This window comes from Fusarium graminearum, chromosome 1 (genome assembly GCF_000240135.3).
Source record: "Fusarium graminearum PH-1 chromosome 1, whole genome shotgun sequence".
Taxonomy (NCBI): domain Eukaryota; kingdom Fungi; phylum Ascomycota; class Sordariomycetes; order Hypocreales; family Nectriaceae; genus Fusarium; species Fusarium graminearum.
In genome coordinates, this window is record NC_026474.1 from 6,095,172 (window position 1) to 6,115,709 (window position 20,538).

Below are 20,538 nucleotides of genomic sequence, written 5' to 3' on the forward strand. Positions count from 1 at the left end.
ACGACCTTCAGGCTGTAATGGCAGAGCACAGTCGGTGCTTACCTTGTCGGTCTGGTCGGTAACTTTCTTCGCTTCGCTTCAGTCTAGGTATTTTTGTTTGTTTGTTTCCAATGCTTTGGTCCGTGTTCCCCTGTCTGACCTTGTCCTGTCCCATCTCGCAGTCAAGATAGAGCTACGGGTACCTCCACTAGACTTTCGTTTCGTCCCTGCGCCTCTCTCTTCCCCTCCCCTCACGTTCTCAACACCATGACGTCGCTTACCTTTCTCAGGGTCTCGATGTCATGGTTGTATCTCGAGTTGGAACGGTAGCAGTAGTAGTAGCAATCGTAAACGGGCGCAGTCAGCCTTGTTCCATGCCGTTCCTTTCCCTTACTTACTTTCATTCGCCCTACCGAGTCATCCGTCAGTCATCGCTTAGCACCATCATGCCCTTCTACAGCACCCTCTCATCATGTGTTTCATGAGGCTCAGGATTACATGGATATGTTTATTGATAGACATGATCCTCCCGAACCAAAACGTTCCTGGACGGGATTACCTCGGGTATGCTGCTGGCCTGTAGATCCTGTTTGCGTTTGCAGGGTGTCGACGTATTCGGGCTCCCTACTAAGGTCGGGTCGTCTAAGTGTAACCCTGAACCAAATACTTGGGCCTTTCACAGGCTGTCGGGAAACGTATTGCAGCCCGTAATGATTTATTTTACGCCGCAAGAATAGCGATCAAAGGCTTAGCTTACCACGTAAAGTGAAACCATGGTTATGTGGTACTGAGGAATGAATGCTCCTTGACCGCAAATTGAAGTTATTTAGGGCTATCGTGCCAGTCCCCTCAACTCACATTCCATTTATCATGCCAAGTACGGGGATTCGGTATCCCGTAACGTCCGGTTGCACTGCGCGTTACACTTTTCTTGTAAACTATGAGCTTCTCTGCTTGACCTGCTCAAACTTGAAGTTTTCTTGGTGGCCTCTACCTAGAGTACCTAGTTTTGTTCGTTAGTAAAATCTAATGCCATAACATTCACAACGTCGGGTCAGTAGTTGAAGTTCGGGGATTTCACACTACTGTAGACTCTCTAATGCCGGCCTTTGACCGTTGGACAAGGACAGGGTAGGCAGACACGGAAGATAATTGAGAAGTTGAGAACCATCGTATGATGACTTTAACTTCCAAAAGTTGGTCAAGTTTGCGGTTCTTTCCAAGTCGACCTTGCGAACGAATCAGAGTCATAGTATGGTTCCATTGATCTCTTACAAAGGTTGGACTGCAGGTAAATGCACGAATGGGAAGCTGCAATGATACCCTGTAAAGCCAGTGGTTTCCTTAATGGTCATTACTTATGAAGTCAGAGAAAGGTCTAGACCATCAGATCACCACACCTTACCAAAAAGACAAAAGGCTAAATCCTCAATGACAACCTCCCATGTGCAATAGTATAATTGTGATATTCACTCAAGTGCGCATACTTGAAACTACCGAGGCACGAAAACTGGGGCTAGTTAATTATTATGTGCTTACTTTTACTATCTCTATCTCCTATCTAGACGCTACACGGCAATGGAATCGGAGTATCCAGTCGTTTCGAGAGTAACTGTTCGGCTGTTGTTGAAATATGGAAGCGAATGTGTCGAGTTGCCGTGTACGACAGACAGGGATGGCGCTCTTCTCCGGAGCAAACCTTGATAGGTGGTAGCCAAGCCCACCCTTGTCCAACGATACCTTGCAACTTGTAATCGGTCTAGTGACATATCAGCCCTTGGTCTTGGCAGGACGACCAGGTACTATGAGTTGAGAATAACATCAGTCAGCCGTTGGAAAAGATGGTCCCCTTGTACAGTGCAGCCGGTCGGTCATACGGGCGCAGTGTTGTCAATGGCAAGTTTGCATGATGACAGGCTAGTGATTGATTGTCGAACTGGCAGCAAGCCAATCTTGAAATCATCATAGACTACAGCGTTTGGAGCACTTTTATTGGCTTAGACTTCGGCTTGGATCTGGCCAAACAACTCATTATGCATGATTTGCATGTGGCTATCTGCGGAAAGGCAATCAATAACCATGCTGGCTTGCAGTTGAATGTAACATAAATCAGTGAGTGGCTGCAGCTGAAAGGCTTTCTCAGGCGCCTCGACAGGAATTGAGACATGGGAATAGTTGTGGCTGCTGTATTGTCAAGGTCAGGGAAGGCGTCCCCTGAGGTTCGATCGGTTTATAGTTTATAGGCCGCCATTGGCCGTAGGGCTTCTAGAAGGAAGGGAAGTAATCTATTTCCAGACATGGTCAAAGTACCTTGTGCTCCACTTTGCGGACGGCAGCACATTCATAGCACAGCACAGCATTAGTAGCAGCTATACCTGGAGAGTTGCATTGCGGAATGGCACGGCGGAAATATTTGTACATACAAGCGTTGGACCAAAAACATTGTCTCAACAAAGAGGAGCTGGATTGACTATGGCTGGCTACTACTAGCCTTGTTACTAAGGGGCTCTGTACTTTCTGCACTTTCTGCTAAACCAAGTCGGACATACTTTGGGGTCTGACCGATTACCATTTTAGCTTTGAGGCCCCTTGATCAATGGCGTAGAGGGGAAAAAAGTGCATGTGGTGACCCCTTGCCCAAAAACAGCCACGAGCTTCTTCTGTGGATGCTCAAATTCAATTGCCTCAAGGCAGGAACGTCTTGCGGTAGTTGCCAACCAAATGCGCCTTCCACTTTGTGTTTATCCAATTAAAACGACGGCCACAAACTTGGTACCTAAGGCAGCTGCTCTGTGCAGAGACACCCACCACCACCTTTCTTTTCTCCTCTCTAACGATAGCGTTGTCGCATCATGATCATCATCAATTGCATGCAGCTGCACATCTATTACCCCTCCCAGCAACTCAGCTCACCCCCTCCAAATACTTCATGAGTACATCAGGTCGCAACATCCAAATCACAAATTATCCCCACCCAACGAGGGAGGAAAATGGACGGGGTCGATGTAAATGATGGTCGTCTACACGAAAGAGGCACAGACTTGGGAATATAAACAGCAGCGTGATGATCGCCAGGTTCCTATCATGTACTCTCCACACCGCGAATGGCTTCGTTCAACAATGTCCATCCCGATGTCACACATACCGTGCACCAGATTCAAGCTCAACCAACAAGGACAATATACTTACCCTAAGCAGCATTTGCTCCGGTCCTTGGTCCTTTGTTACTCATTGCGGTTGTGTACTGGAGTTAGAGCTTAGGTATGGGCCACCAGGTTCAGCGAAGCTAACATCATGCATGCTATGGCAGACAGCTTCCCCCACCTAAGTTTACCGAACCGAGGCCCCGTCCGGAACGTCGATATTAGTTGCCCGGCTGAACAATGTTGGACGAGGCTGAAGATAGGCCCCAAGCAAGATAGATCTTGCCACCAAGGCACACTGTTTCCAGCATAGTCAGCTCCCTTCTGTTTCGGGTCCTGATCCCCGGCCAATGGTTCCACAGCTGAAACAAAGCCTTTACTGACTTCGGCCGATGATAAACAAGTCAGTCCACTATTCCTCATCTCGGCCGAAACTGCCTCAAGGCCGATTTTCAATTGGCCATTCACCCAAGGAAACGGTAGCCTCGATTGCGGATTGAGAGAAATTATCATGTCTCTTCTGTCTTCATCCCCGGATTTTAAGGCTAGCATAGCTCGATGAGATCATCAACTGAGCGATTTGATGGCTGTTTATCCATAACTCATCCACAGTTTCCCCTCTCTCCTGCCATGTACCTAGTCCTTCTGATGAGTTCCTTACTCAGTCTTCTCCGTCCAAGGTGTCATCTTCAGACGAATCCGACGGAACCAAGCTCGACTGTGGCGACCGTCTGTTGCAGTCATGGACTTTTCTCACAGTTATTACATGTCTGTGCGGAATATCAAGATGCCAAACCGTTTGTGGCACCGTTCTCGCTGAGCGTCAAATACATTTCTTTTCCAGGTGGTAGCACTAAAGATATAGAGGACCATCTCCACAGACCAATCTAGCAGGATGACTAGCGCCCTCTGACCCTTGATCAGATCCAAATTATGACTAAACGTTGCTGAAGCTTCTGTTTGGACCAAATTGCGAGCCTCGTGTTCCAAAATGGGATTTCCCCTGAAGAACCCAACTCTACCCAAAAAGAACAGGGCATTTCGAAAACCCCATTGGGTTCCTCTCGACAAACCCGTCGACTGCCGGTATGATGCTCCGCACTTCCCAACCTCACCACTGCCTGCCGTCGCCATTGCCGGCAGATGACAACGTGGGATCGATTATTGTCCCATCCCAGGTCCCGCCTGTCTTGCCAGTGCTTGAGGGCACCTTGCGTGCTAAGCAACCGTTTGATTGCAAAGTTATTAAACAGAGCTGGGGTTGAGGCTCAAGGAGAATGTGGTTGTTCATAGGTGCAAATACGATCTGCAACTGTTGGCAACTACCCGCCACCTAGCAGGCTTGAGAATTGTCACTGGCTTTCTACGGTATGAACTGAAAAAGGCTCAACGCCTAGCGCGTAGTATGACCTCATCACTGATATAATCAATCGCAGGTCCGTCTAAGACTTTTGAGTGATAGATAAGCACTGACATGATATCCATTGCATTTTGCCAAGCTAACAAGTACCTCCCTCGAGGCTACAGCCTATCATGAGCAGTCCTCATAGGGATAGGCGAAAGCGGTGTGCTCAGTAAAGTTGAGAGTTCAACGTTCCTGAAAAGCTGAACCTTGTCGTGCACAGCCCTCTTTGACCAGAGGCAGACAAAAAGACTCAATTCAGGGCTGGGTTTATACAGCGTAAAGTCCGGTCAGTCTGTGCCCCATGATTTATGTCCGTCGGAACTAGCGTCTTGGCTTGGAGCTAGATATGCATGTCCCGTATAGCTGGGAGGCACAGAAGATCGAGATGCATGCAGACCGACGATCTTTTTGGTATCCACGCCTGGTCCCTTTGCTTCGTCCATGTAGTAATAAGCAGAAAAAGAAAAAAAAGTCTGGTTGTTCTCCAGCCCTCTACTACGTTACTCGATACTGACGAGGGTGATATGTACGAGAATCACTCATGATGCTATAATACATGAGAATATTATTATGCTATTTTTACTCAAGATGGACTCGAAAAGTTCCTGTTGACACCAGATCCTTGTGGAGAACAACTGACAAGAAAGAAAAAGAAGAAGAGTTAGACTACAACCCTGTCGGAGCCGCACACTGTAATTCGCCTTGTGGATATGCATTGGGTCAAGCTAGAAGTTCCCACCAGGTTCCGCAGTTCTGCTGTCAGGATGTGTATTGCAAAAGTCTCTCACAGAAAGACAACCCCTGTGGGAAAGGTCTTGCCCGCTTGTGGTTTTGACTGAGGGAGTGATAGTTGTGCTAGCTTCTGCCCAGGTAGGTCAAAGTCCGAGAGGAAAATGGGGTTGCCAAGATGGTATTTTCCCGCTAATACAAGAATCATACAAAGAACCTGGTCATGGCTCAGAGGTGTGTTGTGTCATTCGCAGTTGGAGGAACATTCTTCACACATTACTGAGGCTACTGGGGTTTTAGAGTCACGAGACCCTGCAAAACTTACTTATCAGCTTAACCGATCAACTCCTCATGAGAAAATGTAGCTAGGTAAGGCGTGAGACAAGGGTTCAGACCATCTTGAAGACTGCATACATACTAGTACTGTGGGTGGTCTGATTTACGGCAAAGGATATGTGATTGTCGGGATATGGAAGGCATATTTTGGGGTGGCCTATCCGTACTTGCGCGCCAATCGACTCAGCTCATGTGATCAAAGTCAAAGATGCTGATCCCTTGGTGAACATCGTAGCATTCATTACCAGTGCGTTCTATATTAGGGGCGCAGGCAGAGGCACGGCATGGAATCACGGCAATCTATCTGATAGGGCTTCTCGAAATGAGAATGTGCTGAATGCCACCGATAATGGCAGTCTCCGGATGCAGGGTCGCTCAGTCATGACATAACTGACAATAATAGGGGTCTTTCTGGCTGCTGACACGTCTTGCCGTAACGTATCATCTCGAGATCTGAGTGATGACTCGGGGGTCAAGGTTAGGATCACGCTACTGTACCGACCCGAGGCCACTTGGCATGCGACGGGAGGGAGGGAGAAGCCTGGTTCAAATATGGTATGGAAATTAGCGATGAGTGAGAATGAGTTGAGTCCTCGTCAGTCTCAGTCTCTGGCCCCAGCACAGATTAGCCCTGGTTGCACAGGGCTAAGTTTGATCGCCATTAAGGGCCGAGTAATAATACGTAACGACATGCCAGACGAATCTTGACGAAATCGTTACTATGTAACGCTCTCTGTAATGACAATGTCACTCACTTATTCATTCTCCGCTGCGGACTTTTAACATACCATGAGTGTGGTCCACAGCCCGGTCTAAACCCTTAAAGGTAAACTTTTGCGCCTAACTAAAAATTGACAGGAGGCTCGCTTGACCATGACCATGGCATGTCGTCTTGGTGATGGTTTTGGCTCTATCAATTTATTGTTCTCAATCAACCGTGCCACGCATGAGCCGCTCTAGCTTCTGTCTCTGTCTAACCACCCAGCCACCGGTTGATCAACCATGGACAAAAATGAATTGGTTTGTTCTAGACTAGGCCATGGCTCACAGACGGTCGGGCAAGGTTGCCGAATTCGAGGTGCCATGGTGGCAGGCTAGGCTAATACACGGTATCCGCATGTACAGACAGGGGAGAGTGCAGTAGCGCGAGTGTCTAGGTGCTATTTATGGCGTACTCTGACAGGGGTCGATGGCATGGTTAAGGCCTCACTCCCCGCCTACGACCCTTTGCTTTTTAGTGCTAAAGCTTAAACGGCATAGCGGCCATTGCCAGTGTCACTGGTGTCAGTGACTGAAACCAACGATATATCGCCCGATGTTGATGTTGATGCTGACAACAACATATCACTAAGTTGTTAGTTATTGTTCTCTCTACTGGTCCAAGTCTTATTACCTATTAATGATCTGAGCGCCTGTGTACTTCAAACAAGCGTGCTCTAGTTGCCAATCAGACTACCAGAACACTAGTACACTTAGTCATGACGTTGCTGTCTGTGACCAAGAGCCAAGAGCCTCATAATAACCAAGTTTACATTACACGGCAAAGCATGCAGGGGGCCGACACGCTTCCTCTAGTCGCCCATGGATGCCACGAGACAGCTGCCTCCATTCCTTGTAGCTATCAGATGTAGTTAATAGTATTGACTTCCAGATATAGTTTCTGACGGGCCTCTGCGTCTCAGCTGAGCTGCTGGAAGCCTGCCAGATTAAGACAGAGACAAAAGCCACAAAGATAAATTTAGCATTCTGCGTACGGCATGGCATACCTAGTATCTACAGTATCACGATTGCTACTCGTCAAAAAGAACTGCACCCAGAATCATTCCATCCTGGCCCTAGTCGTCCGATGATCCCTTTTCTCTCTCCCTGCGTCGTGCCGTAGCTGAAAAGCAACGTGCCTACCAACCTAAACATGATGATCTATCTCCCAGCACGTACCCATGCGCAAGGGGAAATGCGCACAACGATCATCAATGCCCAGCCTTATCAGTTGATAGCCAGCGCGTGTGCGGATAGTGGTCATCGGACAACACCCTCGCTTGCTTGGTTCCACCACTTTGACAAAAACAGCGATCCTCATATGGCCGATGCGTCTGTCCTGTCCTGTCCGTCCGTGACAAAGTTCACCGACAAAGCCGATAGATTGAGAGAGACAAGAACCCTCTCTTTGTCTAATTTCCGTGGCTATTGTTTCATGCAAACTGGCAAGAATCAAGGAAACTTCAGGCTTCTAGAAGCATTCTCGAGGAGCATGACTTTATGCCAGCTACGTAATTGCTTCGGAGTTCATGCTGTGGCGTCGGCCGTCCAAACTCAGTCTAACTTCCATGGACCTGCTACTTCCGAAAAGTTGTAGCCAAGAGACAGACAAACGGACTCTTGGGCAGTTCCGCCTTCAGAGCTCGAGTTCCGTCCAATGTGGAACATGGCGTTGTGGCTACCGACGAAGCACCACCGTCAAAGTTCACCCTAAGGATCGTCCATCTTGGCAAACTGTTTATGCTACTATCGATTTGCCGGCAGGGTTTTTCCACAATAGGCATATCATTGGATTCGTTCAACAAAGTTCTTGGTCCTCGTCGTCTAGCTAGCGGGATTTTTGTCTTGTTTTCCCGTCTCTTAAGCTCCGGAACAACTTTTCTGTCCAACCACGTTGAGTTTGCCTCGACACTTGAAGAGATTTTTTTACTTTGTTAACCCTCGAGAAATCTGCAAGTCTAAAGGGGAAGATCGCGAACAGGGGACGAGGGCGAAAAGTGCCGTCCTTTCCCCCCCTTATTCTACACGGCAGTTCGCACGATGGCCTAATAGATTCCTTGCCGACGATCAAGATGGTTGCAAAGGTGCGAATCGTGGACAAAAGTGCTAGTGCGAACTTAACAAGGGGACCAAAATACCAGCAGGCTATCTCATCTCTTGCAAAATTATGCGGTGTGTGGTATTGAGAGTATCGAGTGGATGGTATGTATCACTGCATAGACCCAACAGGCCCTGGGCTCAAGCGCAGGGCTGAGGTGACCATACCACTCTACTAATTCTCAAAAGGTATTCTTCTCGTAGAGACTGATATACCTGATTCGCGAGTCATTCATGTTTTAGTCATAAAGGCCGGGGGCACCTGTGTTATGTTAGTGGTTTGTTAGTTCCAAAACAGCGGTATGGGGAATTGAAGATTGGGGAACTGAAGATATTTGATTATCTCATGGACATAGCTTCATCGGGAATTTCCTTTTGTTTCATACTCGAAACAATCAAGTTTGTTGGCTCAGACCTTTGTTGAAGGCACAGATCAGCTACCGGGTAACGGCATGACAGGTTGGTTTGGCACTAGGGTTTGGCCGATGACTACCCTATACTTTTGATCAACCTCATCGTGAGTGTCACCGAATGGTTATGAGGGCGATGAAATGGATAATGAGAATAAAGACTTTGTTCAATAGGCTTCCTATTGTTCTTGTTTGTTTTTAGTATAGGCCAAGGGACCATGGTAAGCAGCAAACGCTGACAGGAAAGCAAAACCAAATACAAACACCATCACGATATCATAGCCAGCCAAAACTTGCAATTGTGTAGGCTTCATTGTCCTTTTCACCGCGTAAACCAATATTTCTATCTAATTCGAACCCCATCAATGCTTATTCACTCATTTCAAGTACCCCGAGATTTCTATCTAACATTTGGCATATCAGGTTGCCTTTCTCTCAGCGCTAGTTCAAGGCCCATTTCCCAGTCAAGTCCTATTCCACGCGCAGGTATATCTTGTCAACCCATCAATATTGCAGCCCTCATCATTTCATACCTTCGTATCAACATCAATCAAAATGGTCCCATGACTTTTTGTAACCGGCCTCCCTTAGAACTTCGCCATGCAACCCGCACCATGCTATCTACTGCGATCAGAAAACAATGCTATCTATAACTATGTAATAATGACTACCCACCCCTTCCAATTCTGTCGTCCAGGTTTTCACCCTGAGACAGCAAAACCCAATGTTATTCCCTATGACAGAGAGTATTGTGTCTCCAAAGCTTGTCGGTCACGCTGCTGCAACTGGCCGATAAAGCTGGAAAAGTCGGGGATCATTTGCTTGTAAATGTCGATGACCTGAAATCGTTAGCTTGTGCAATACACGAGTAGTCGCGGGTAGCTTACCTTCTGGAAGACGTCGTGCAACTCTTGCCTGGCTGGGCTCTTCAGGCCCATATCACGATATCTGGCGATGGCGGTGAAGTAGTTGAGCAACTCCTTCTCCATGGCCTGAGGGTTTCGTCCGACAATCATAGAGAATCCCTTAAAAGCTGTAGCTTTCTCTTCTGTTGCCTCGACCTCATTCATGATGCTGATCCACTCCTCAGCGAAGGTGGACAGGTGAGGTCCAAGTTGTTCCGAGTTATCCAGACCAAGTCGACCCAAGGCCGTCGCAGCATTCTCATTAAGAGCCTTTGGAACACGGGGGTTTGTCATAATCTCAACGAATCGCCGGAGAAGGTCTTGAACCCAAGGCCCCATATTTTCCTTGTGTTGCATGGAGATCTCACCAACCGACCAGCAAGCGTTGTTAACAACACCAAATCCGCTGTCCACATCTTCATCAAGAACGCTATCCATGTCAAGCTGCTTGAGCAAGATGGGAAGAATTGTGGGGAGGTATTGCTGCAAAAGAGGATAGATATACCTAGCGCAATCTCCCAACAATGCATAAGCCGACTGTCGGACCTCATCAGTAGGGTCCCCCATACACAAGCTCAGAAGCTCAAAGAAGGATTGCTGAGAGCTCTTGACCAAAGCGGCGGACTTGTCGTCGTTGAGGGCCTGGATAATTGCACTAAGTAGATCCAGACTTGTAACGAGGAAATCCTTATCAGGTTGGTCGAGTACCGGGTTGTTGGCGGCAGCCAACGTCTGCTCGAGGTTCATATGGATGATGTTGACACATCGCAGGAAAATAGCCTCAGCGTAGGGAGCGAACGCATCACCGAGTGCCATCGCCACATAAGAGAGGCACTCTAGAAGAGGGAACAGCTCCCGCGACTGATCCGATACGCGGTTGTATCGGTCGATCAAGGCAGGCATAAGCTTGCCTGACAGATCAGGCGAGGCCAGAACAGGTCCAATATGCTCTGCCAAAGTCTGTATACAGTCGTAAAGGATGTACATATTTCGGTCCTTGTACTTGGCAAAACAGTGGACGAACTGCTGAACGATAGGACCACAGTAAGGTTCAAGAATCTTACCTGACTTGTCCTCTAAGTTAGCGAAAGCTGAAGCGGCAGCTTCTTGAACCTTCTTGTTCTTGTCCAGCATATGGCGGAGGATACCATCCATCAGAGGAAGAAAGAATTGATCCTTATCCTTGTCCTCCAAGTTGGCAGCCCATGAAGAGTACCGACCGAGGGTCCAGCAGGTGATCTGTCGCACGACAGGTTCCGAGTCCTCGAGGAGGGAGATCAGGTAGGGCACAAGCTCAGGCAGATGTGGGACAACAACGTCCATGCATCCATCAGCAACAGCGCCGAGGGCAAGCACAGCGGCTTCTCGTTGAGGCCACTCGTTGTGCTTTAGGTGCTGTGAAAGGTAGGGAAAGATGGCCTCGAAAACTGGCGCTTGGAAATCGCGGGCAAAGACGTCGAGGGCGGCGGCGGAGCACTTGCGGATGGTCCATCGTTCGTCAGGGTTGGCATCATCGCCATCGTCGTAGTCGTCGACCTCTCCCTCCTCAGGGTCTTCGTTCATGCCGCCAAGCTTCTCGAAACCGCTACCGTTGTTTGACGGATCGGCGGAGTCGCCAACCTCGCCGTTGGCCTTTCGTGCGAGCGCCTTCTTGGCAAACGCAGGGCGAATATCCTCTTCACGATCCTCCTCTTCCTCATCATCCGAAGCACCTCCAAGGAGAGCAATATCCTCGCCGCTGTATACCATGCATTCGAGAAGGACAGGAATGATCTTGTGGATGTATGGCTCCAGTGCCCTCCACAGGTTATCGTGCTCTCCCACAGCCAACCAGAACTCGGCAGCCTCGCATGCCAGCTCCTCATCGTCGCCCTTTTGCTGGGTTATGATGTAATCGACGAGACCACTGATGTGTGGCTGAAGCTTGTCGGGTCGAGTCTCAACCAGGTTGACAAAGGCACGGCAAACTTGTCGTCGGACGTCGACATTGTTGTCGCTAGCCAGAATAAACAGGTGTTGAAGGAGGTCATCGATGGAGTTGAGCATCGCCTGAGATTCCCGGGGTGTAAAAACATTAATAGCAGTGAGAGCGCCGGCTCTGACTTTGGGCAACTGACTCTTAGTGGCAGCGATGAAATGGGGGAGAACAAAGTTGAGGGGACGTTGGCCGTTGACCTCCTTGGTCAACTGACGGTAGTTGTCCTCGCAAATCTTGGCCAAAGCAGACATGGCACCTTCCTGTGCCTCGTCCGAAGTTTGTCCCGAAGTGTTGCCAACCAAATCAAGAAGTTGAGGTAGCAACTCGGGCCAAGTTAGCAGACCACCGCGTCGAACGATCTCGGTCGCAATGTTTCCAGCAAAGTTGCGAATCTGGGAGTTCTTGTCTTGCAGACACATGGGGATTGCGAGCTTGATGAGCTGGAGGCTGTCTTCGGGGATGCTCTTCCATTCGGTTCGAACGTTGTTCTTGAGCATGATACCGGCGGCGGAGCGCACGAGGTGGAAGTCCTGCTCTGAAAATTGGAGGCCATTGGGAGGCGTGGAGCTCGAGAAGAGGAATGCAAGATAGTTGTTGATGTCAGGGGAGTTCTTTGCTTGTTGAAGCATCTGGAAAGAACATGATTAGTTTTGGGGCTGGCGCATGGGATGGGTTGCGATGGAGCAGCCAAAGGTAATGACTTACCAAGTCAGCCTGCTTCTGGGCAGTCTTGTTGAAACCGCTGAGGGAATCCTTGAGGCAAGCAGCAAGCTGCTGCAGCGAGTCGGGAGAGGGCTCCCAGGAGGACATGGCTGCGGTGGTGTTGAACAAGGTGGAAGAGTGTCGCGAAAGGCGGGTATGGGGAGAAGAGGGGCGCTGAGGCGGGATGGATAGTTTTGTGTGAACAATCTTCACATGAGCCAAGCTTTGCAAATACTACTCGTTGACGATCAGCAATGCGCAAAGCTAACTAAGCCAAGACGAGGCCTTGGGGAAAAGAACAGACAATGACAGTAGTAGGGCTCTGCTCTGGAGGAGGGGAGAGAGACGAGAGCGGTCGGTGGTATTGGATCGAATGGGATATGGGTAATGGATGGATGGCAGGCAATGGTAAATAGTGGGCGAAGCGAATGTGCCCCTCTGCTACAGGGATGTGCAACACCGTGGGGCCACACTTGGGAAAGCTCAAGTCCCAGTCAAGTCAAGTCAAGTTAACCTCATTCACTAACTTGTTACTTGTTGCTTCTTTTGTTTCTTGAAAAGTTGACACTTTAGATCATGTGGGGGTGATTATCAGAGAGGGGTAGATAGAAAGACTGTGCACCAATATATGAGAGGGAAAAAAGAAAGGGAAAAAGACAAGTTGTTCCTACCTAGGGATGATCTCTCTCAAGTTAGAGTTGAAGAAGCTCAGTAGTCCACAATGGAATCCATGGAAGACTTTTGGTGTATCCGTACTGTAGGTACGGAGCAGAGAGAAAGAGGAGCCCTGTGAGGGGGGAAGAGAGACGAAGCGGAGGCTCAAAGATGGACAACCGCTTGTGAAAAACTCTACTTTGGGTTTAGTCCTTGCGAGATGAGACAGAAGTTTATCGTCTCACACAGTGTCGACACATTCTGACGCCTCCGAAACACACACAGCAGCCGGTGTCAAAATCAAGGGTCCAAAGAAAAGAGAAGAAAAAAATATTCAGTGGCGCTGCGCGATAACGATAACCCGCCAAATAGAAATTTGAATGATGGAAACATTGAAGACGGGTTTTTTCTTGGCGGGGATCACCGAAGCCAGCCAGGCCAGATTAGATTAGATTACAGCCGGCATTTAACTGATAAGAATCACTGTTTAAACTGATCTCGCCTGTCCTCGCCAAAGGATTAATGTCTTTGGCTGATAATCAACGGCGAAAACCCAACAAGACGAAATAGCCGCTTATTTACATTTATCGTCCAATGAATTCCAGCCTTTGCTCCTGAATCATCTAAATTAACGCCTGCAACGGGCCGTGACCATGCCTGAGACACTGCACTTAGCGGTTCTTGGGGCCATCCCCAGCGGTAGGTACTCTGTACTCTGTACTCTGTAGAAGCAATTCAGCGACAATAGAGAACATGAACGTTAATCATCATCATCATCATCATCTCTTCATAGAGACAACTCGGCACGGTGTGAATCGACAATCCAAAAAGCAGAGACTCTTGATCCAGATGCCCAGTAACACCAAAGCGTCACTCCAAGATCAGTCTTGTTGTAAGTGCCGCGTATCTTGACGTTGCACCAGCTTTTATTATCGTATATCACATGTGCGATATCATCGCCCAGCCAGTCACCATTTTCGTGGAGCGGTCTGCAACTGGACGCCCTGAGGATCGATGAGCAAAACAGAACCGCGTATTGGATAGACAAGGGCAGTACACATTGGACGCATAACGTTATCATCATGACACAAGTGATGTCGTGTAACAAAGAGCATACTCTGTTTCTTGAATATCTGTCAATGTCCACTAACAGACGAGCACTCATCCCAAGCCCCTCTAAACCAAAGGGGCAGTGGAATGTCTTGGTATCACACGCACATCTCCGCCAGGCGACAAACATTTGTCTCAAGCCATTTGCTTGTGTGTGCCACTGCGGATCCATCCGGGATTGTGCGTGGTCCATGTTGTAATTCTCCCAAAAACTGCCTTGACAGCTCTGTTACTATGTGGCATGAACGAAGCGGTGCACCATGTTCCTGTGCGGTCCTGTGCCTGCGGTGAGAATCCCTTTCATAGACGCCATCAAGAACTCCCGATCTTCATTCCCACCAAGGGTGTAACGATGGCATCGGCTGTCTTGGCACTCGAAAGCTGTAGCTTTTCTGAGATAACCTGAACAATGGTCTTGAAAGCCTCCATCTCCTCTTCTACTGTGCCGCCCATTCCAGCATTAGCAAAGCTCATCGAGTTGGTGATATAGACCGGTAGCTGCGACTTGCGAGCCAGTAGCTTCGCCAACCGTGTTGTAAACTCTACTGATATTTCTGATGAATAGAGAGTCGTAGATAACGGCTGCGCCTGGTCAAGTCTCTACAATCTGGGTCAGTAATGCCTTGCCACCTGAGTGGGGAAAAAGGTCGCACTTACGTTGGGTAGAGCATAGACAAACGAGCCTAGGGGTACAGGTGTAGAAAGCTCATCTTGTGTTGCGGTAGTGAGGAAAATCACAATGGACTTTGCTTTGGTGGATAGGCGGATGTAGATGCGGGTGTCAAGAGAGCGAGGGAGGGGTACAGAGAGCTCGATTGAGTCCGCAGCCATGGTGAAGCAGTACGTGGGTAGAGATTTTTAGTTTCTTTGGTACTGAGAAATTACGTCGTTTGTTGTGAACTTTCGAGTCTGTCAAGAAGTTGTGCTGTCAGAGCGGCGTGTAGTTGATTGAAGCTGAGTGGGATGTGATTTATTTTGTCTCAGCATCTGACGTAACTGTGTCAGCTGTCAGTATTCACATTTTCAACAGCAGAAGCCTCTATTACCGATATAGAGAAAAAGGAACAAAATTGTTTCAATATTTGATGAAAAGTACATTCCCTCTACTGTCGATGTTGTTATGGTGAAGTCGGAGGAGTACTACGACTTGTGCAATCACATGATCTCCTCTACCCCACGCAAGCTCAAGGTCCGCAAAATCTTGTCATTGGTGTTGTAAGAAGTGAACGGTATAAGTTTATTTTGATGGATTTTCTTTAAAATTTGGCTTCATCAATCAAGTTATTCAACTAATTTAGCATACTGACACTTTTGTCAACTCACTGAAAAACGTCATTTCACCTTCTGGTGGGCACTCTTTCTCTTTTTATCAACATTCCTATCTACTACCCCGCCATGACCCTCACTTGCACTTAACATATATCAACCTCTAATTCCTAGCCAACTAAAATGGCCGAGTCAGAAGATGGCCACCACATCGAAATTGTCCCTGATGATAGCGCCTGGGCAGGCGTAGAGGACAATGCTGAAGATCCTGAGGAAGTTCGCGTTATATTCAGCGCATTAGATTCATTCTTGTGAGTTTACACAAGGCACTATGCCCAAGTCCACCCTGAGTTTGGATGATCATGCTCAGTTCTTCCAAGAGCAGACCAGAAGATCAAGTGGTCGCCTCACGATGCCCGCCCTCGGCTTGGATAGGTTGTGTTTTTATACTGAGATTTTTGTAGCCAATACGCCAAAGTCTCACATTTCAACGTAACTCACCTGCGCCGTCAAGCCTTCTACGCCTTGCCTCAAGCACAATGGCAACTCTTGGCTGCACCCCCATTCAACTTTCTCGACACGCTCGAGAAAACTGACAATGCTATTGATGAGAATGCCGAGCTGGCTCGCACTATTGCTCGCACTGGCCTCCAGTCGTTTCGCATGATGACTGCCGACCCTGAAGGCAACGAGCCTACTATGCCCCAAGAATGGGCTGGAGTAGCCAAGAACTCTGATGTTGACAAGGCCAGGAGTACTATTCGGCAATTTTATCGGGATTGGACTGCGGCGGGAGCTGCAGAAAGGGAGGCTTGCTACAACCCCATCATGAAAGCTCTAGCGGCTGAGAAGGAGAAATACCCAGACAGATCTCCCCTGAATGTCTTGGTGCCGGGTGCAGGTCTAGGAAGACTGGTATTCGAACTGGTTGCGAATGGATACAATGCCGAAGGGAACGAGATTTCATACCACCAGCTTCTCGCCTCGTCATACATCCTTAACTGCTGTCCAGCAGCTGGGCAGCACACCATCTATCCTTGGGTCCACAGCTTCTCCAACCACCTAACTCGATCCAACCATCTACGTGGATATTCCGTCCCGGACATCCATCCAGCTACTATGCTTGCCGAAACACCCAACACCGGAGAGATGTCTATGTGCGCTGCTGACTTTCTCTGTCTCTATGCCGACGAAGAACATGAAGCACAGTACGACGCCGTGGCAAGTGTTTTCTTCCTCGATACAGCGCCCAACCTGATCCGTTATCTCGAAGTTATACGGCATTGCCTACGACCTGGAGGTGTTCTCATTAATGTCGGACCATTGCTGTGGCATTTTGAGAATAATGCTCCCGGAAACCATGGACAGGACGGCGAGGCGGAACATGACCCCAAGAACTCGTCAGGCATTGCGGACCCAGGAAGCTTTGAGCTGGCGGATGATGAAGTTGTTGCACTTCTGGAGAAGATGGGCTTTGTCGTTGAGTGGCATGAGACTGGTGTCCATGCGCCGTATATTCATGACCCTGAAAGTCTCTTACAGTCTACGTACCGAGCAAGCACTTGGCTCGCTCGGAAGCCACTAAATACGGTCGGCGCCTGAAGAATAACAAAAAAGATAGTCAAAAATAAATTAAATCATGAGATTGTATTGCGATTTGAAACGTGTAAATTAATGGTTGGCTTTATCATAAACTGCTCACCGTGACACACTTATAGCTTGGCCTTCTCCGCAATCATGAGCTCCCCACGTTGCCACAGGGCACCACCATCAATAGCGACTGTCTCACCGTTGACGTGAGCTCCAGCCCGACTAGCCAGGTAAACAACGACACCAGCAATATCCTCAGGCTGACCAAGTCTGCGCATAGGGTTGGCGGCGGCGAACTGGTCGGCACCACCCGACATCTCCAAAAGTCCGTTGGACATCTTGCTGGGGAAGAAGCCAGGGCAGATTGAGTTGACGGTGATGTGTCGGGGTCCCAACTCCATAGCCAGGTTGCGTCCGAGATGCAGCACAGCAGCCTTGCTGGCAGAGTAACCGTAAGTGCCCTGCTTTCCAATGGTGCCGACAGCGAGACCAGCAACACTAGCTGTGATGAGGACGCGGCTGGGGTCCTGGATCGTAGCGCTCTTCTCGAGAAGTGGTGTGAAGAGGCGGATCGTGTTGAACACAGCCTTGACGTTAAGATCCATGACCTTGGCAAAGGCAGAGTCGGGGTGCGTATCGAAAGACTCGCCCCATGTCGCGCCAGCGTTGGCAAAGAGGATATCCACGCGATCAGTGTGCTTCTTGACCTGCGCGAGCAGACTCTCTACGCCCTCGAACTTGGCAGAGTCGGCAGGGACTGAGATGGCGACAGCGCCGGGTTGAAGGTTGGGGAGCGCATTGAGAGCCTTGCAAGCTTCCTCACAGGCGGAGGCCTTGCGGGATGAGATAAAGACTTTTGATGCGCCTGCTTGTAGAAATCTGGATATGATGTCAGTCGCGTTCGAGAAAATGGGTGCTGAAATAAGTAACTTACGCTGAAGCCGCGTGAAGACCTAGACCGCGAGAACCACCAGTGACAACAGCAACTTTGCCCTTGAGGGAGAAGAGCGAAGGGAAATCGTTCAATTGAGCCTCAGCCATGATGTCTATTTGTGTAGATGATGGTGTCGAAATAAATAAATAAAGTCAAACAAGGATAGACAAGGAATGAAGTTGTAAAAAGGAGGCGTTTGTTCTATACTACAACAATTTGGACTAGGTTTCAGAGCGAATCTTTTTACAAAAAACAAAGGAGGACAGTAAGCTTTATAGGATGAGAGTCGATACGCAACGATTTCCCCTTTGATGTTCGTGGCAAGCTCTGAGCCTCGGAGTATTGACTGGCCTGGGGTAGGTCCGGGGTTCATTTATTAAGCTCCGGTTGCGGGGAAGAAGATGCCGAGGCACGATATCCGTTGTGTGGGTCCATTTCGGTTACAAACATCAACGTTGGGGTGAAGATTATTTATTCTACTTGTACTCGAGTCGTGTATTTAATGAGATCGTCAAAGTAGGTATCAATAAACAAATGTGCAAACCAGCGTCATAAAGACCAATTTTGCGCTACACGGTAAACCATGCATGTCCTCAATCATAACAAAGCGTTAACCAGAAGAAACCATTCCATGAATGCGATAGAGGGAAGCAGAAGAAAAGGGCAGATGAAGAGTTGAATAACCATGCTCAAAGATTATTATCTGGAATTCCACACATCAAGACTTGTGTTGTGTGCTGTTCCACCTTATCCTGTGCCATACCGAGAAAAGAAAAGAAAGAAAAAAAAAACACATCCAAAAATACATCATCCAAGAGTATCCTCCAAGATCAGAATAGAAGATAAACGATAAGAGACATATGCAGATACAGGTCCAATACTATAAAAAACAACGGCTGCCTTGCCTAGAATGTGCAGATCTGTTCCGTAACGCCACCGAGCCGATGACTTCAGTGTCGTAACCGAAACATCACCTCCATGATTCAGGCAGTACGTCTGGAAACTCAGCTGTAGACCAAAGCCGCAGCTGTCTCGCTATAACAAAGCTTTTGAGACGAGTTTCGCAAGAGCATGTCAGACTGGCTGGCAGCTCCTGAGGAACGTATATATGTGAGTGTTGTTCAAGACACCCAATGTAGGGACCTGCTGGGAGCAGGCACCATAAAACGTGAATTTGAGAGCACTCGCAAGGTCGTTCATTACCTGCGATGCTTCTTCTTGTGCGTGTGCATCTTGTTCGCCCAGCTGGTGTTGACAGCCTCTGTAACGACATCCCAATCTGAGCCCACTACACGACCAATAAAGAGCACTTTGACGTTATGCTCCACTGTCGTGAGTTTTGAGTAGTTAACTCGTGATTCTTTTGAGATGCGTTCGCCTGGCTCGGAAATATGCACACGAACTGGAGGAAACCCAAGCCTAGGCTCGTTGCTCAAAGGGACGGGGTTTCGATTGCTACTTTCAGCGACAATGCCATGTTGCTCGGCCTTGACACCACTCTTTTTGCAACCCTTCTTACCGTAGGTAGAGATTGGACTGATACGTTAGCAAACATCAACCGTCGCCTATCATGACACTTACATGCAAGTGCAATGCCCAAGATCGTTTGCAACAACGATAAATCGGCGAAAGTGAACGAATATCCGGCCGCCGTACTGGTCACGATAGACCGTCTCCTCTACGATGCTACCTCCTCCTGCTGGTTCTGGCCATAGCACCTTAAAAACCTGGGGCAAGTTAGCATAGTTATAACTTTCCACAACGGTATCGGCTTACCTCTCCAGGTTGAAACATATGTGAAGGTGCAACGGTATATCCTGAGATCATCTTAGTTTGAGAAATTGGAGGGTATCCTAGGGGTATACGTACGTGGATCCAGAGTTTCCGATTCACCACTAGTGCCTATAATGTGCTCTTGGTTTCCCGCAGACACCGCGGGCGTGGGTTGGTCTTCGTCATCTTGTGCTACGAAGTTTGTTGTTAGCACTCCGAACAATCTTTTGGCATTGTGGTGACATACTATATGCGGTGTATGTTGCAGACGACGACTCGCCACTTCCGTATCGATCACGAGTATATTGTTTGCTTTGAGCAAGAGCATCCTGAAGTACTGGATCCTCATATTCTCCCGAAGTCTCTGTGTATGGTTGTGCTGGAGTCGGAGTAGACACTGTTTCATTCATGTAAGCGCTGATTGTAATTAGAAGCTGAGTTTACCACATACCTCCTTGTGCAGTTTGCGGATACGCGAGGTACTGTTGAGTGGCCTCGTCGTAGTCTGGACACATTAGTAAATTGTGCACCCAATATGAATCGTAGGCCTTGCCAGGAACTTACACATCTCTTCTTGCGGGATAGATACTTTTCGTTGGGTATGGCGATCATCATAATCTTGCTCGTCGTCCTCGGGAATGTCTTCTTGAACAGGCGCTTTCCCTTTCCCGGTAGAAGTTTTGGATGATTTCGATTTCGATTTTGAAGAACTGCTATGCGACCTTGATGATCTAGATTTCACCTTTGATGACGAGCTAGTGACTGTGT

At 48.4% G+C, this 20,538-nt stretch overlaps 5 protein-coding genes across 5 annotated transcripts; 1 reads left to right on the forward strand and 4 right to left on the reverse strand.

Annotated features, from left to right (window-relative positions):
- Window positions 1-9,592: 9,592 nt before the first annotated feature.
- FGSG_01854 (uncharacterized protein) lies at window positions 9,593-12,551 on the reverse strand (the record flags this gene model as incomplete). Its single annotated transcript, XM_011319398.1, has 3 exons — window positions 9,593-9,697; window positions 9,746-12,370; window positions 12,447-12,551. The coding sequence occupies 3 exons, from the start codon at window positions 12,549-12,551 to the stop codon at window positions 9,593-9,595; spliced, it is 2,835 nt and encodes a 944-aa protein (XP_011317700.1).
- Window positions 12,552-14,224: 1,673 nt separating this feature from the next.
- Window positions 14,225-15,288, reverse strand: FGSG_01855 (uncharacterized protein). Its single transcript, XM_011319399.1, has 3 exons — window positions 15,254-15,288; window positions 14,865-15,194; window positions 14,225-14,807 (listed from the first exon to the last, which is right to left on the reverse strand). The coding sequence occupies exons 2-3, from the start codon at window positions 15,036-15,038 to the stop codon at window positions 14,520-14,522; spliced, it is 462 nt and encodes a 153-aa protein (XP_011317701.1). The 5' UTR covers window positions 15,039-15,194; window positions 15,254-15,288; the 3' UTR covers window positions 14,225-14,519.
- Window positions 15,289-15,656: 368 nt separating this feature from the next.
- On the forward strand, window positions 15,657-17,075 carry FGSG_01856 (uncharacterized protein; the record flags this gene model as incomplete). The annotated part of the gene is made up of 2 exons (XM_011319400.1): window positions 15,657-15,784; window positions 15,938-17,075. 2 exons carry the CDS (start codon window positions 15,657-15,659, stop codon window positions 17,073-17,075), a joined length of 1,266 nt encoding a protein of 421 aa, XP_011317702.1.
- Window positions 17,061-18,334, reverse strand: FGSG_01857 (uncharacterized protein). Its single transcript, XM_011319401.1, has 2 exons — window positions 17,998-18,334; window positions 17,061-17,942 (listed from the first exon to the last, which is right to left on the reverse strand). Exons 1-2 carry the CDS (start codon window positions 18,102-18,104, stop codon window positions 17,186-17,188), a joined length of 864 nt encoding a protein of 287 aa, XP_011317703.1. The 5' UTR covers window positions 18,105-18,334; the 3' UTR covers window positions 17,061-17,185.
- A 1,565-nt stretch (window positions 18,335-19,899) lies between these two features.
- On the reverse strand, window positions 19,900-20,385 carry FGSG_12022 (uncharacterized protein; the record flags this gene model as incomplete). The annotated part of the gene is made up of 4 exons (XM_011319402.1): window positions 19,900-19,962; window positions 20,018-20,167; window positions 20,222-20,275; window positions 20,335-20,385. 4 exons carry the CDS (start codon window positions 20,383-20,385, stop codon window positions 19,900-19,902), a joined length of 318 nt encoding a protein of 105 aa, XP_011317704.1.
- Window positions 20,386-20,538: the final 153 nt, after the last annotated feature.

Coding starts and splice junctions, on each gene's coding strand:
- FGSG_01855 (XM_011319399.1), bottom strand. CDS start 15,038: ATGGCTGCGGACTCAATCGAGCTCTCTGTACCCCTCCCTCGCTCTCTT. Junction 14,808..14,864: donor TTGTCTATGCTCTACCCAAC/GTAAGTGCGACC, acceptor CCCAGATTGTAG/AGACTTGACCAGGCGCAGCC.
- FGSG_01857 (XM_011319401.1), bottom strand. CDS start 18,104: ATGGCTGAGGCTCAATTGAACGATTTCCCTTCGCTCTTCTCCCTCAAG. Junction 17,943..17,997: donor GGTCTTCACGCGGCTTCAGC/GTAAGTTACTTA, acceptor CATCATATCCAG/ATTTCTACAAGCAGGCGCAT.